We start from the raw sequence: 15,089 nt of genomic DNA, 5'->3' as shown, positions 1-15,089 counted from the left end.
GGCATTTCTTATACAATGAGGGAGACTTTACAGGTAGTTGGAATTGCTAAAAAACTGACATTATTTCAATACACAGGTAATATGAATGTCTTAACTTCTAAATTTCTTCAGGCTTCTTCCAGTGAACTATTTATACAATAGTAGATTATTCCTTTCTCAACCAAAACTCACTTGTTTGATGCGGTCTGGATTGACGGTGGTCTGAGGCTGTAGAATGCTAACAGGCTCTGTCTTGGCCACATTTTGAGGCATTTCTCGAATCTTTTCAGCAATGAAGCCATGAACTGCATTTAGTGCTTCCACTGTTCCCTGGATCAGACACACCCGCTCTGTCGTACCTTCAGAAACAAATAAAGCAAATTTTTGTTCTTTTGCTTTTAAAATGTTATCTCAATCCACACCAAATAAATGTTGGCTCAACTTGTTTATAATGGCCTATCTGTGGAAATGAAACAAACAACAAAAACCACCCTGGAAATACAATGGTTGAATCAAGAGAGGCCTTTGAACACAGGCAGTGTGCTTCTTTGCATATACAAATGGAACAATTTTCCTTTTATGGGATCTCATTGACACTCATGATTCTTGAGAGCCTCTGATTTTCAGGCGGGGATTTTCAGTGGGCAAGACTGTTGCCAGAAAGAAGGGCTCAAAAACCCCATATATGTGGGAGGCAACACCACAGATACAGTAGGGACTCTGGGGGAAAGTCAGTGTCAGTACACTTTAGAAATTGCTGGAAACTTTATGATAAAACCATAGTACTTTTGGCAGTTCCTTTTTTTAAATAATAAAAGTTTTATTTAAAAAGAAAAGATAGAAATGACAGTAGAAAGTGCATGGAAACATAAAATACAGAGCACTACATTTGAGTTACATTTGAGCTGCAACAGAAAAGTATAATCAAAATATGTAACAGCACAACTAGCTTATATAAGAGTTCTCTCCTTCTCCTTGAATGCTTATATCCGAACTTTCCATTTTTTCTGGAATTCTGGTATTGGTCTGTTGTGCACACAGGAATTAATTTAGCCATTGATGCATATTCATACAACTTGTCTATCCACTTAGGCATATCATGGCAAGAATCTGTTTTCCATTTTGCTGTATATAGTACTCTCACGGCAGTCACCATATACTGGAAGAGATTTCCCCGTTCTTTTGTAACATTCAGTAAGATATTGGTAAGATAGCATATTTTTTGAGTTCGACTCAAACCTGAGCTTCATCTCTTCGTGTATTTTTATCTAAAATCTTCATGCTTCTTTGCATGTCCACCACAAGTGACAGAATATTGCATCTGTACATTGATATTTCCAGTACTGTCCATTATAATCCTTACTAATTCTCTCATATACCATCTAATGAACATTTTATACCAGTTCTCTCTTAACAATTATAACAGACAATTCCGGGAATATTAAATTATCAATTCTTTATATTCAGTGCAAAGGTGCAAAGTGCAATTATGTAAATATACAAATTGATAAATATACAATAAATACAGTAAGAATATCTGATTTCTCTGTCCCAACATGCAATAAATATGATAAAAATTACTTGTTTTCTGTCCAAATCATTATGGAGAAGGTTTTTAGGGATCAATGTCCGTAAACTGTATATGATGGAAACTTAGCAGCATACAAGGTTATAAATGGAGAGTCCCAAGGAATTTGATGCTAAGAAGGCAGAGCTTGATCGCTCTGTGGCAGAAAGCAAAGAGAAGCTCAAAGAAATAAAACTAAGGAAGTTTGAGCGGGACAGGAAGGATTACACTTCTGGAAGGATCTATACTTGGAAGGAAGATTTTTCTGCCAAGCCCCGTAAAAGAGTTTCCTGGGCTAAAAATCTCCAGACTGGGTCTGAATTCGAGACCACAGAACCCTCGGAAACTGACACCTCGGGGGACGAGGGAACTAGTACTAAAAACTTGCGCAATCGCAATATTTCCTACTCCTCTGGGGGCTCTCGGAATACTTTTTTAGGAAAAGGTCCACCACGCCCCAAGAGACCATACAAGCCGAGGACTTAGTCTTCAATCTCTCCTCGAGACCACTGTCCCAGGTCGAGAGGAGGGTATTGAACAAAGGGCTCGGGTTTGTACCTACACCTAATTACAATGCATTTAATACAAGAATAGATGTGTATAAACTTACCAGGCTTATAAAACTAAAAAAGTTTTTTGGGAATAACTCCGATGGGACACAGGATATTAATAGTAAGATCAGACCAAAATCTACCTTTTGTACATCTATCTCCGACCCATCTATTGATTGTTTTGAAAGGGTGGTTTTGAGGGATATTGAAAACTTGGAGAGAGAAAATAGATTTCGAAGATATAATTTGGACCGGGGGGAGTGGGAAGCACTCAATTCTTTAAAGAATGACCCCACTATTGTCATAAACTCAGCTGACAAAGGCAGAGGGATTGTTATTCAGGATACTGTTCATTACATCCAAGAGGCGACTAGGCAACTTTCAGTCGCTGCTGACTACAAGAAAATTACGACCAATCCACTGCCCCAGATCCAGAGGATCATTAAAACAGTCCTCGACGAGGGCTTAGTACAATATGGAATAGATAAGAAGGTGTATGAGGGTTTACAGAATAGGAATCCCTGCACCCCCGTGTTCTATTTGCTCCCAAAAATACATAAAGGAGGCGTACCACCTCCAGGACGACCAATTATTTCGGGGAGCAATTCGGTCCTTGAACCACTCTCCCAGTTCTTAGATCATTTCCTCCAGCCACTTGTGGTCGGGACGGAGGCTTATTTACGAGATACCATGCATCTCATTTCCTCATTGGAACAATTGGAGCTACCCAATTCAGCTTATTTGATGACTCTTGATGTGCTGTCTTTGTACACATCCATTCCCTATGATGGGGCGAGGGCGGTGGTGGAAACAGCCTTGTTAACCAGGAGATCGCAGAGCCCTTCTACTCCTTTTCTTTTAAGCATCCTTGATATTATACTTGAACGTAATTATTTCAAGTTTGACGGGGAATTCTACTACCAGACTAAAGGGGTGGCGATGGGGTGTGCAGCGGCCCCAAGCATCGCGAACCTCTTTATGGCGCAACTGGAGAAGGATCACATTTTGAATGATATTAACAACCCCTTTAAGGCGTCCATTAGGTATTACCGCCGCTATATAGATGACATCATAGCCATTATGGAGACTCGGGCCAGTACAGAACAGTTTGGCCAGTGGATTAACACGATTAGTGTGGACATTAAGTTCACTTGGCAGGGGAATTGTGAATGCATCAACTATCTGGATGTGATTGTTTACAAAAGTGGTGACAGGAGACTGGGCGTGTGCCCCTTTAAAAAGAATACAGATAGGTGCTTGTACCTCCATTTTTCTTCGTTCCACCCACAGTGCTTAAAATATAATATTCCCATCAGTCAATTTCTTAGACTGAAACGGAACTCTTCACATGATTTTAGGGATTTTAGGGATTTAGGGAAAGTGGCAACCAATTAGGGAAAGCACTGGCAAGCAGAGGCTACCCGCTGTCAGCTATTAATTCAGCTAGGAATCGGGCTGTGAGGACACCGCGGGAACAACTATTAGTCCCAAAAACCCATATAGGAAATAAACATTTGAAATGGCCACTTGATTACACCACTCTGGCCACCCCCATTTGTCGAATCATTCAGCAACATTGGCATCTTGTGAATAACATCCCTGGGTGTGAGGCGAGCCCCGACATCGGTCTCTGTAGAACCCGGTGCCTCAAAGACCTACTTACCTGTCCCGAATTTAAACAGCAGAATCAACCACATAGCCTGGCTATCCCCGCAGCGAGGGGACACTTCCAGTGCGGGGACTGTAATGTTTGTGCTCATATGGTTAAGTTTGAAGAACTATCCCCCGATTGTCGGGATATCCCAGGTGGCTTTAGTACATGTAGGACATCTAACGTGGTATATGCAATTCGTTGTAGCTGCCCCTTAATCTATGTAGGCAGTACAACACGACCCCTTAAAATCAGGGTACAGGAACACATTTCCAGAATTTGCAATCAGGTTAGAGAGGCACCACTGGTCCAGCATTGTTTAAATCATCAGCACAACCCCAGAGAACTTAGAATAACAGTTGTGGATATGATCAAGGAAAACCTTCGGGATAGTCCCAGGAGACTATTACAACTTGAAACAAGGTGGATCTTTAAACTCAGGAGCTTGGCACCGGGGGGTCTCAATAGCGAAATGGACTACTCATGCATTTTAGGATAGTGTATAGCCACCGTTGCTTCATCCACTAGATGCCCCTTTGGGGCTGTATAGAAAGATTTCATGGTTATTGACCTACTGATCTGAGGATTTATGTATATCATTTATGTGGTCGGCATGTTCCTTTAACGTTACTGTTTCGTTGGATTTGGCACGTGGTGTAAGTAGCATTGCCTTCTGTACTGCCGCGTAATTGTTGTAATTGTGTTTGTTAATTGCTGTAATTGGGCCAATTATTCACTTCAGTGTTTGTGATTAAGGGAGCCTTTCCTCTGTATGATTTCTGTCTGTCAGTCGATCCATGCGTGTAATGTATTGAAGTTGGGAAAAGAAGGTATAAGCAGCAATATTTGAGTCACCAGTGTATTGGGGACCGGTGAGTAGATGGAGTAAACATATATAAAAATATATAAAATTGAATTTTTAATGAATTTCAATGGATGTTAAAGTGAATTTGATTATGTCAGACTCTTGTCTACAGTCCATGTTTAATCGTGCCCAGATAGAAGTATGTTATATACGAAACAGGAATTGTATAAATATGCACGCATAATCCCGTCGGCACTTTCGGAACAGTTTACAGTTTGGACTTGAGCCACCCAGCATCCACTTCGGGACTCTCCATTTATAACCTTGTATGTTGCTAAGTTTCCATCATATACAGTTTACGGACATTGATCCCTAAAAACCTTCTCCATAATGATTTGGACAGAAAACAAGTAATTTTTATCATATTTATTGCACGTTGGGACAGAGAAATCAGATATTCTTATTGTATTTATTGTATATTTATCAATTTGTATATTTACATAATTGCACTTTGCACTGAATATAAAGAATTGATAATTTAATATTCCCGGAATTGTCTGTTACAGCTCATTACTATCCGGGTGGATTCCCTTGGTTTGCTTAGACTCTCTTAACAATTGGCAATATGTAAATTTAATGCCATAGATTTTTCCAATGATTCATGGAGATGGTTTCTCCAAATTTTTTCATCCATTTTACCATACAATTTTTAACTTGTTCCATTTCTGTTTGGTGTTGCAGTAGAGTTTTATAGATTTTTCCTAGTAAGTGCTTCTGGTCACCATTTATTAGTAATTCGAATTCTGTTTTTTCTCTTAATCTGCCACCCTCTTTGAGAGTTTGTTCGTTGAGCTCAGATACTATTTGTTGATACATCAACCATGGAATATTTCCCCCTTGCGCTTGAATTTCTTGCCAAGTTTTCACATTACCTTGCTAATCTGTCATAAATTTGTAACTAAACTGGTCAATTTCTAGTGGTGGCATCACAGTGAGCATTTATTGGCGATATCAATGGCAAAATTGGTGGGCTCAATCTATTTCTGCGTTGAAACCATACTTTTAATTAGTACATTGCTTGCTTTTGAATGGATTTTAGTGATTTCTTAAGCCAAAAGTAGTTACGAGTGCCCTCTTTAGCATCTCCAATGTAATGTGTCTTCTACTTGAATTTATAATCCAGTTGGTTATACAAACCAATGCTGCTGCCTGGAGGTACAATTTTATACTTCCAATCCTCCTAGTTATTTTTCATCCTGTAATACTTTAAATCTTATTCTTGGTTTCTTCCCTTCCCATATGAAATCATTTATTACTTTCTGCCATTTGTTTAGAGTCTTTTAGTCTATGTGAATTGGCACCATTTGAAACAAAAAGTTCAATTTTGGTAATATGTTCATTTTAAGAGCAGAAATTCTTCCCTACCATAAAATATTCAATTTTTCCCATCTTTGCAAATCTTCAGTAATGCTTGACCACATTTTTGATAGTTGTTCTTATATAAGTTCTCATTTCATGCCGATACATTTATTCCTAAGTATTTTACAGGCTTTGTAGTAATAACACAGTCCGTTATTTTTCCAATTTCTTCTTGTTTTCTGTCATTGCTGATAGTAGCATTATCTTTGTTTTCTTTTTTTCAATTTATATTCAGAACACTGTTCAAGTTTTGATATTTGTTCCATTACATGGATCAGAGAATTGTTCAGATTTGTCACTGATATAAAGTCATCCACATAGCTTTTCATTTTACATATCTCTTCCCCCTCCTTTATTCCATCAATTCTACAGTCTTGCCTGATTCTCACCACCAAAATTTCCAAAGCAATAATAAACAGTAATGGTGATATTGGGCACCCCTGTCGTGTTCCTTCTGTTATTTCAATTTTCTCCATAAATGAACCATTAACTAGGATCGTGGCTTGATGGTTAGTATAGATACTTTGCATCCAATTAAAAAACTCAGTTCCACAGTTCATTCTTTGCAGTGCTTTCATAAGAAATTTTCAAGACACATTAGTAAACACTTTTTCAGTATCCAGAAACATAAATGCAGTTCCCCCCCTTCCTTCTTGAATATTCAATTGCATTGAGGAGATACTTAGTATTCTCTCTCATGTATCTCTTCATAACAAATCCTGTTTAGTCTTGATGAATTACATCTTAACCTTTCTGCCATTATTGTTGTAAATATTTTATAATCCATGTTCAATAAAGAAATGCGTCTATATGATTGTGGTAGTAACAAATTGTTCCCCGCTTTATTTATTAAAGTTATGTTTGCCTCTTGCCACGTCAGTGGTAATTTCTTCCTGTCTTGTATCTCCTTCATCACTTTTTGTAGGGGTATAACTACTAGGTCCTCAAAACATTTATAATAGACATCCATCAATCCATCTGGGGCAGGAGCCTTCGCTACCTTTAATTTTTTGATGGTAAATTTCATCTCTTGTATTGTTATTACCTGATTTAGAATATTTCTATGGTCAGTCATAAATTCTTTAACTGGTGTCTGTAACAATATTTCTCCATCTCTTTTTCATTTGTAACTCTTTCTTTGTAAAGGTTACAGAAGAAAGTTCTAATTTGATCCTTCATTTCTTGCTCTTTATAGATTACTTGATTGCTTTTTCTAATTCCAGGTATCCTTCTTTTTTCTTTCTCTTTTCTCAAACAGTACACCAAATATCTTCCAGGTTTGTTTGTGGCTTCGCAGTGTCTTCGTTTTAAATATTTCAATTTTTTTTCTTTCTTCTACCTCCAATTGCTTGATTTACTTCCATTTATCTTTATCCCTTGTTTTGTGTTCTTGTTTCAGTTTCTTCAGTTTTTGAATTAGATTATCCATAGCTCACAACCTTTCTTTTTTCTTTCGGGATGCTATTGCTAACAAGGACACTCTTAGTAGGCTTTACTGGCTTCCCATATTGTTATTAGATTAAAATCTGTTGTAGTATTTATCCTGAAATAGTCTGTCAATTCTTTCCTACATTTTTGTAATACATCTTCCTGTAGCAATAAAGTGTCATTTAATCTCCATCTTCTTTCTTTCTTGCTTCTGCTTTGACAAATTACCTTTATTGGATATGATCTGCTAGAGTCCTTGCGAGAATTTCTGCCTTGTCCACTTTTGTCAATAAGCTTTTGGATGTCCAACACCTATCTATTCTGGAGTATGATCAATTCCTATCTGAGAAGAATCTACAATCTTTCTTTCATGTGTAACCATCTCCAAACATCTTCCATTTCCAAAGTAGACATATAGTTGAATACACACTTGGGAAGATTCCCTCCCACCTTTATGGATGTTTATTTTTGAATCTAGCACATCATATCTCCAAAGATCAAACTCTCCCCTTGAAAATCTAATAATGCCTAAAAATATCTCTCATAGAACTTTTTTCTACTGTTTGGTGCATATATTGATGTCAGTGTGCACGTGTCCATCAAAAAGTCTTATTTTTAAGATCAAATATCTTCCAGCATCATCTTTTAATTCTTGAAGAATCTCTAGGCTTTGATTATTAATATATATTGCCACACCCTTTTTCGTCACTTGTGATAACAATGTATAGACCTTGCCCAATTTTTTTTATAATTTAATAGGTGTTATTGATCTTTTTAATTATCAGTTTCCTGAATACAGGCAATTGGCAATTCCTTGAGCAGACATTATTTCTAGGTTTTCCTGAGAAGGGATGTAATACAATTGACCAAGCCAGCCACCCCTTGTCCAGGGGAAAGGCAAAAGGCAGCGTAGGAGGCCACCCACGCCGTTCGTCTTTCCCCAGGACAAGGGGGGGGATGTACTAAAACGAATGACAGGATTGCCCATTGAAAATAATGGGAGAGGCTTGAATGCCCATTGGAAATAATGGGAACCTGGAATGCCTATTGACTTGCATGGGCTCCATTGAAACACATTAGAGCAAAAAAAAAAGGTGCAAAGAAAACGTGGAATGGATTTTGAAGGAAACTCTCTGGGTCCAGATAGACTGTTCTGGGACTGGATTGACAGGCCCCTGAGTGCAATGACAGCCCCTGGGTGTGACAGAAGGGGTCTGGGACTGGAATGACAGGCCCCACAATGGAATGACAGCCCCTGGGTCTGTCAGAAGGGCTCTGAGACTGGAATGATGGTCCCTGGGTGACAATCAGGGGCCTGTCATTCCAGTCCCAGAGCCCTTCTGGCAGACCCAGGGGCCGTCATTCCAGGTAGGGGCCAGTCATTCCAGTCCCAGACCCCTTCTGTCACACTTAGGGGTCATCATTCCTGTCAGGGGCCTGTCATCTAGTCCCAGAGCCCTTCTGGCAGACCCAGGGGCTGTCATTCCAGGTAGGGGCCTGTCATTCCAGTCCCAGACCCCTTCTGTCACACTTAGGGGGTCATCATTCCTGTCAGGGGCCTGTCATTTCATTCCCAGAACCCATCTGAGACATCCAAGGGCCCTCATTCCAGGTAGGGGGCCTGTCATTCCAGTCCCAGAGCCCTTCTGAGACACCCAGGGGCCGTCATTGCACTCAGGGGTCTGTCAATCCAGTCCCAGAACAGTCTATCTGGGCCCAGAGAGTTTCCTTAAAAATCCATTCCACGTTTTCTTTGCACTTTCCCCCCCCCCTAATGTGTTTCAATGGAGCCCATGCAAGTCTATGGGCATTCCAGGTTCTCATTATTTCCAATGGGCATTCAAGCCTCTCCCATTATTTTCAATGGGCAATTCTGTCATTCGTTTTAGTACATCCCACAAAGGGCGTGTGGGCAAGCCAGCCGCCCCTTGTCCTGGGGAAAGGCAAAAGGCAGCGCGGGAGGCCAGGAGGCTGCCTGCACCGTTCGCCTTTCCCCAGGACAAGGGGCGCGCGGGCAAGCCGGCTGCCCCTTGTCTTGCAGGGCAGGTGAACGGCGCGGGCAGCCTCCGAGCCACTTGCGCTTCTGCCAGCTCCGCAGCACACCGGGACAGCCAGCTTGCTGTGTGGGCGGGAGCGACGTGCGCACGTACGTGCAACAGCCTGACTACGGTTGCTCTGGGTGCTGGCCTCCCCGATTTCTGATTTTGGAGCCGATTTTGGACCGGAAACGAGACTTGATCGGTTAGAATTGGGTACCTGCGTTCGGCGGCACCGCGGAATCACGATCAGCTAAATCGGGATTATTTTTTGGATCGTGCCCATGTCTACTCTCAGCCCCAGTTCCCCAGCTCTATTGTGGGGATAATAACATTTACTTTGTTTACTGCTCTGAGTGGGGCACTATTCTGTCTAGAAGAGTGGTACATAAGCACATTGCTATTGGCATTATTATTTCATGGAGATCATTGGGCTGCAGGTTCATTCTGCTATTGGAAAATTTAGACTGGATTCAACCCTAGGTAAAGCTGAAAGAAAGAAACTTATTCAAGGCCAGTAAGTGAATAAATTGAAACATAAGAAAAATTAGCAACTACTTTGACTGTTGTACAGTACAATTTCCTGCCCTCTTACATATGTGGAGATTACAACATTTCAGACCTAATCTCCACTCCACAAAATGTAACATGACTCTATGAGAATAGTAGTGAAAAATGGCAGTAACTCTCTTTTAACTATACATGGAAAAGAATATTAAGGTAGTCTATTTTTATTTAAAATTAACTACAACAAAAGAAAAAAAACAAGATCCTTAAAAATCCTTCAAATTAACAAACTTATCAGAGTTGACATTTAGAAGTATGAATCATATAGTAAACAAAACAGGAACATGAAGTCCAATGATTTTCTTAAGAGTCTGAAATTTCAGCATATCAAGAAAGAAAATGGTATGGAACAATACTCCACAGGGTGATTTGTCATGAAGCCAATAACATAATCCATGTAATACCTTCATCAGGACCAACCGAAGGACACATAATAGTGTACAAGCTGTCCTCAGAACTCTTCATCAGCTCAGGTGTTACAAAATAAAGAAGAGGTAAAAAACAGATTTTTAAGCAGACTATTTAGGTCATGGTATTAAGACTGGTGTTGTTAGGTTCAGTGATTGTATTGTCAGACTGAAAATGGGGACAGAGTTTCATCTTGGTTTACTGCAGGCCCTAGTCCCAAGTCCATGTCCATGTTAGGAAGCACATTATTGTGAGTTGTTTAATAATAAGGGGGTGTTTGTGGACAACAAAAAGTTTGTCTCCCAAAGCTTGTGAGAGAAGAGGATTATTGTCCAGTTTAGGTTCCAATAATGAGATGAACTGGTTTGAGCTGAGAGCTGTATGTGACCACCAGCGGCATTCTATTGTTGTTTTGTTTGGACCTATCTTGTAGCGGGTCATCCTCTGGAGCTAAAAACACCAGTTATTCCATCAGGTTCTCTTGTTCATCTTCTCATGTTATATATGCTATCAAGTGTCAGCAATGCCTTTTTAGTCTCTACAGTAGACAAATAGATGAATCCCTACACAAAAGAATAAATGCATGTAAAGCTGACATTAAAAATAACAAAACTCAAAAACCAGTTGGAGGCCATTTACTCTTCCAGGACGTTCCACTGCTGATCTAAAAGTGGCTATCCTCAAACAAAAAATCTTCAAAGGCAGATTACAATGTGCAAGTTCATTTACACGTTCAGAAGGACTAATCCCTTGGGTTCAATAGAGACATTGGATTCTTATCTAACTACAGATATTAATCGAACTATAGATATTAAATTTTGCTCTTATCAAGTATCAAGTATCTTTACATACTGACTCCCCTCTTCAGTTCTCTTTGTATCTGAAGAAGGGAGCTTTGACTCTCAAAAATGTATACCCTGAAAATCTTGGTCTCTAAGCTGCCGTTGGACTGTAATCCTTCATATAAACTATAATGTGTGAGGCTGCTGAACTGTGAAATCTAGAACTTGTTTACTGTTTAAATAAGTGTTGTGGGAAGCCCCTTATGAGCAATTATTTACTGTTCTCTTGCATTGGGCCAATTTCCTAGCTCCTGTAAAGAGGCGGTAGAGACTTCTGTTGAAAAAGCCTTAATTGGATAAAGGGGAGCTAGCAAATTACTGCCCAGTGTTGAATTTGCCTTTACTGGCTAAGGTCATTGAGAGGGAGGTGGCTGACCAGCTTCTGGGGTTTTGAATGATAACTCAACTCTTGATCCATTGCAGTCTGGCTTCAGGCTAGGCTTTGGGACTGAGACTGCTTCAGTTGGACATCCAGCTTCAGCTAGATAAGGGTGGTTGTGCGTTGCTAATTTTATTATATCTGTCAGCAGTGTTTGACACAGTTGATCATTTGGTCCTGGTTGACACCTAGCCTCACTGAGGATAAGAGCTACCACCTTACAATGGCTTGCCTCTTTCCTCCGGGGATGCTCAATGAGGGTGATCACTGGGGATGTGGCTGGGAAAGACTTCAGCTTTGCGGAATTTGTCACTCCCATTACTTGACAGAGCCCAGCTTTCTGCTGCGGACTCCATGAAGAGTTTGGGGGTTTGGCTTGATTCTAAACTTTCCATGGACAAACAGGTGACCATGGTGGCTAGAACAGCATTTTTCCATCTTCTCTAGGCTCGACAACTTTCCCTGTGTTTATTTCAATCCAACCTTGCCACACTGATCCATGTGACAATCACCTCTCATTTACATTACTGCAACCCAATCTACACAGGGCTGCTCTTGAAGATGCTTTGGAGACTTCAGGTAGTGCAGAATGCGGCTACTAGGTTGCTTGCCAAGTCACCATGGTCAGATCATATAACACCGATCTCGAAGCAGCTACACTAGTTAGCCTCTGGATCCAATTCAAAGTGTTGGTCCTCACCTTTAAAGCCCTCCATGGACTGGGACCCTCATACTTTTGGGTCTGCTTCTACCATTATGAACCCCTCCCACCACTTGCTTCATTCATCTTTGCAGGGCTTGCAGTTCCTGGCAGCAGGATGGCATGACTGTCTTCCACCAGGAAGAGGGCCTTTATGATTGTGGCACCTTCCCTTTGGAAAGCACTATCAGAAGGCACTCCTGCTCAGCAGGACCTTTTGATGTGTTGGAAACTGTAAGGCAGAACTATTTCAGCATGCCTTTGCTATCTAATATTCTTTTGTGAGGCAGAGCAAATTGCTGTGCATTTTTATCTACCGGCAATTGTTATGTTATTTTCAGGGTTTTATTGGCTGAGGTTGATCTAGAGTGTTTTTTAATTATTGTACTAGGCTGTTTTATTATGATTTTGTTGAATGTCGTATTTTGCATTGTTTTTAACAGTTGTATTTATTGGGAACTGCTTCGAGATCTTAACTGAAGAGGAGAGGTACAAAAACTGAATGAATGAACATGTAAGGTTGTCAACCTCCAGATGGGGTCTGGAGTTCTCCAAAATTACAACTTATCTGCAGACCACAGAGATTAGTTCACCCAGAAAAAATGGCTGCTTTTGAGGGTGGACATATCCTCCTGAGATCTGTCCCATTCCCAAACTCCGCCATCCCTAAGCTCCCCCGTCCAAGTCTCCAGGAATTTCCCAACCCAGAGCTGGCAACCCTAAGAACTTCCTGTTTTTATTTAAAATACAACAAACATTTTAAAATTCGTCTCAACGTTAACATACATCTTAATTATAAATTTCAGAAAGTGTCTAGCAAAAAGCCTGAAATACAAATCAACTTGATCCATGGATAGTTTTCCCTTCTCATTCTCTCTTTGCTAGTATTACCTTTTCCAAGCTCCTCTTTTTTTTTTTACAGAACTATTGTGGTTCCTGCGTAAAGTGATCTACTTCTAAGCAAGTACACTAGGGAGTCTTTAGACTGAAGTATTAATTGTCTACTATTTGATAGGAAGTGATGTGGATTGATCAATGAAGCTAATGCAAGTTTTCTTTTCTCGCTCAACAGACAACACATTTATACAAAAACACAGATCAGCTTACACAGATCTTGGAGCTGGCACAAAGAGCACTTAAAGGAAAGAACACTCTTGAAATAATGGAAAGGAAAGGAGTCAGAAGCCAAAGAAAACAATCATTAAGTGGCAAGTATTCTGTGCGCTATTCTGTGTGCTAAAAGTTAGTATCAAACATATATCACACAATAGGCATTTTCAAATTCCAAGCTTTAGTAAGTAGAAATAATTGTCCTACTTGTTTGACTAAAATTGGCAAAAGGTACAAACAATAAAAACTGGCTAAATAAAAAATTTGCCACCTGGTGCCTATGAATCTGTGCACATGGTAGAGAAAAGCCTGCCAGATCTTTCAGTGTTTGAAAACTATCATTTCCCAGGTAAAGTCTGAATTGAACGGGGGGGGGGGAGGATGAAGGGTTGCAAAGTGATGGTGTTGAAAGATTTGTTCTAAGTCTCTTTGTGTGTCCCTGTCTATCAAACATCCTCCTTCAGACACTTCTTTGCTCTTACCACCTTTCCTAATAGTTATAATACTTAGTGAATATAAGACAACAGGAATACTAATTAAAAACTTGCTGCTTGCTGATCTCCTCGACAAGTAGCTGATCTGCAGGTTTAAATGCCCCTTTCCGTGCTGCTGCAAAAGAGGCATTTAAAACGAACCAAACGAACCAGCAGACCAGTTCAGAACTTTGTGAAAACGAGCTTCCATGAACCACGAGTTCCAGAACCAAGAACCGGGCTGGTTCATGGTTCATTTTGGTTCGTGTTCTGTTTTCTGCCCATCTCTAATCCAGAGTAGGGAATCAGCCATGGAAGCAGTTGGACCTTTGGATGTCCAAGGAATAAAAGGACTGCTAAGGAAAGATGGAGAGATGGCAGAGAAGCTCGGAATTCTTTGCATCTGTGTTCATTGTGGAAAATGTGGGGCATGTACTTAAGCCACAGCCAAGATTTTCAGGAAGAGTACCTGAAGAACTGAGTCAAACTAATGTGATGAGATAAAGATTTAGACCTATCAAAGAAACTTTAAACCAATGTCTCCAGGTCCTGATGTCATACACCTGAGCGTTCTTAAGGAACTCAAAAGTGAAATAGTTGATCTAGTTTTAGGTAGGTAGCCATATTGGTCTGCAGTAGAATAGCAGGATTTGAGTCCAGTGGTAACTTAGAGAACACAAGTTTTTCAGAGTATAAGCTTTTGAGAGCCACAGCACCCTTCTTCAGAGACACTGAAGATGGGAGTTCTGATTCTAAGGTGCAGCTGGACTCAAATGCCTTTCTTGATCTACTAACCTATATATGTAACTCAGCTCTAAAATCAGCCATTGTACCAGAAGACTGGAGAGTAGCAAATGTTACACTGATATTTTTTAAAAAGGTCCAAAACGGAACCAGGAAATTACAGGCTTGTTAGCCTACAATCTGTCCCAGACAAATTAATAAACTATCATCAAAGACAGAATTATTACGTACATAGAGGAATAAAGCCTGCTGAGGTAAAATCAGCATGGCATTTGCAGAGGCAAGTCCTGCCGCAGCAATCTTTTAGAGTTCTTAGAGAAAGTGAAAAAGCATGTAGATAAGGGTGGCCCAGTAGACATTATTTACTTTGATTTTCAAAAGACTTTTGACAAGGTTCCTCAATAAAGACTCCCGAGTAAGCTTAATAGTT

At 40.1% G+C, this 15,089-nt stretch overlaps 1 protein-coding gene across 3 annotated transcripts in view; it reads right to left on the bottom strand.

Moving 5' to 3' along the window:
• The window catches only part of NOVA1 (NOVA alternative splicing regulator 1), a 258,604-nt gene that overhangs the window by 60,341 nt on the left and 183,174 nt on the right, over window positions 1–15,089 (bottom strand). For all 3 annotated transcript variants that reach the window (XM_054972288.1, XM_054972290.1, XM_054972291.1), the window contains one exon: window positions 172–338. In XM_054972288.1, the coding sequence (XP_054828263.1) occupies window positions 172–338 (167 nt within the window). The remainder of the gene's footprint in view (window positions 1–171; window positions 339–15,089) is intronic.

Source organism: Eublepharis macularius, chromosome 2, assembly GCF_028583425.1.
Source record: "Eublepharis macularius isolate TG4126 chromosome 2, MPM_Emac_v1.0, whole genome shotgun sequence".
Taxonomy (NCBI): domain Eukaryota; kingdom Metazoa; phylum Chordata; class Lepidosauria; order Squamata; family Eublepharidae; genus Eublepharis; species Eublepharis macularius.
The sequence above is the reverse complement of the archived record's forward strand: the minus strand, read 5'-3'. Positions and strand labels throughout refer to the sequence as shown.